At 38.8% G+C, this 2,042-nt stretch overlaps 1 gene segment (V, D, J or C); it reads right to left on the bottom strand.

The window, feature by feature from the left end:
• Window positions 1-868: 868 nt before the first annotated feature.
• LOC114636416 lies at window positions 869-1,475 on the bottom strand. The segment is given in 2 exon segments: window positions 869-1,233; window positions 1,381-1,475. Coding segments are annotated over 2 exon segments (420 nt in total).
• Between the last annotated feature and the right edge of the window lie 567 nt (window positions 1,476-2,042).

Raw genomic sequence — 2,042 nt, 5'->3', positions numbered from 1 at the left:
TCCACTGCTCCCTGGAGCTAAGGGTACCAATGCCTCTCAGTCTTTCTGGAGTCACATTGCTCTCATACTACAGCTTTACATAATGACTGTCTGCTTTATGGGCCTATGGTCATAAATAACTCTTTCTTATTTATCAACATTCACCAACCCCTACCATTCCCTAATACTTCCTTAATCCTAAATGATTACCTACTGTTCTCCACCAATTTAAGGGTAATAACTTCCTTCCTATTCTGACCCAATTCACCCCTGAGAAATCCTGAAAGCCAATTGAGGCAAAATCCTTCCCTGTATGGGAGCCTTTATCTCTGAGAATCCACTTGTTCTTTCTGATTCTTCTCTGTGTCTTTCTCTTTCACTTCTCCCCCTCCTCTGGAAGTTTCTCTGTTTTTTCTATCCATAATGAAATAATATACTTTCAATCCAATAGCAATCATTTTTCTAAAGTTTCTTAGGAACACAAGTTAGTAGCTACATGATCCACCAACAACACACCAAGTTAAAACTCTTCTGATCAATATAACCTGAATTAAGGTGCTCATATCCTGGTATTAGATAATATCAAAAAGAATAGTAGCCATTACTATATAGATCTATACCAGATTCAGCACAAATCACATCCTATGATTTACTCTCAAAGGTGGAAGTGAGTATGCCAATGGAAAGGAATATAGTACCTCTGCAGTGCAGCAGAATAACTGGGTTTCCTGGAAAATTATTACTAGGCTGTTACTGTGTCTCCTAGGTGAAGGGATTCAGGAAAGAATAGGGGGCTGAGGAGGCTACAGAAACTGAAAAGGGAAGTAAAAGAGCATGTGAATGGAGGAAATATACACCAACGATGGCCAAGATCACACACTGAACAGCTTCAGTAGCAGCTGAGGCAATGCCAGCAACAGCATCTGCAGGTTATTGTATGAAGACATAGCACTGTGAGAGGGTAGTTATCACTTTGCTGACAGAAATAGTCTGCAGAATCTTCTGAGAGAATGTTATTAATTGTAAAATCAAAATCTTTGCCATAGCCACTGCTAGAGAACCGGGAAGGGATTCCAGGACGAAGAGTATTGCCTTCTGAAATAAGGAGTTTAGGAGCTTCCCCTGGCTTCTGCTGGTACCAGTTCATATCATCATCAATATCTGTGCTGGTTTTGCATCTGATAGTCACTTTTTCTCCTGCAGCCATGGACAGGGATGCTGGAGACTGGGTCACAGTTGTTTCTGCCCTAGAGTCTGTTTACAGAAGAAAAGTAACAAAGACATGTCAAATGTGCCATAATTAGATAAAATGAAGACTCTCAACTTCTTTGGACACTATAAAATTTTGTGGAGACTGAAAACTTAATGAACGTCATGAGAAAGAAAAACTATTTCCCTTACCAGAGATACAGAGCAGAAGAAGGTTGAAGAAATGAGTGAGGGATAGCATGGCCATGGCCTTGAATGATAATCAGCTTCCCATGCAGCTTGACAGTATGCATTATATGTCATCAGAGAAGCTTAGGAGGGAATGAGGGCATGCAAATTACAGTGAATATGAGAGTGAGTGTGGAGTTAGGGTTTAGTGGACTGTGTGAAGCTTCACATTGATTTTCTCCACAGCTGGGCTGATACTCACATGACTAGATTTCAACTGTTGGCCAGGAATATTGTCCCTCTTTTGCCCCAAAACACCTTATATTTTGTAATAGGAGGTGGTTAGGAGAGTTCCTCATTAACATGACCTCTGTCTACATCCTAAATATCCCAATTATCAGTTTCACTTTAAGGTTGTGTTTCCAAACTTTCATACTCTAATGGAAATTCATCACACTTAAATAGAACACGACTTTCTAGGAACAGAGACCATGTATTAACATTTTATGTTCTTTGAAGTAAGTATGTGAATTACAAGACGAATTGGTTAGAGTTGAACTCTGCATACAGTATTTTCTGTTTACTATACATCTATATTTTTATATATGGCGTTCATGATTTGAAAATGAAAATAACTACTACATAAGAGGACAAAATATTGGCAAGCATTTAGAAAATTATGATTA

Source organism: Grammomys surdaster, unplaced genomic scaffold (genome assembly GCF_004785775.1).
Source record: "Grammomys surdaster isolate TR1022 unplaced genomic scaffold, NIH_TR_1.0 123970, whole genome shotgun sequence".
NCBI lineage: Eukaryota > Metazoa > Chordata > Mammalia > Rodentia > Muridae > Grammomys > Grammomys surdaster.
This window is presented reverse-complemented; position numbering and strand designations above follow the sequence as displayed.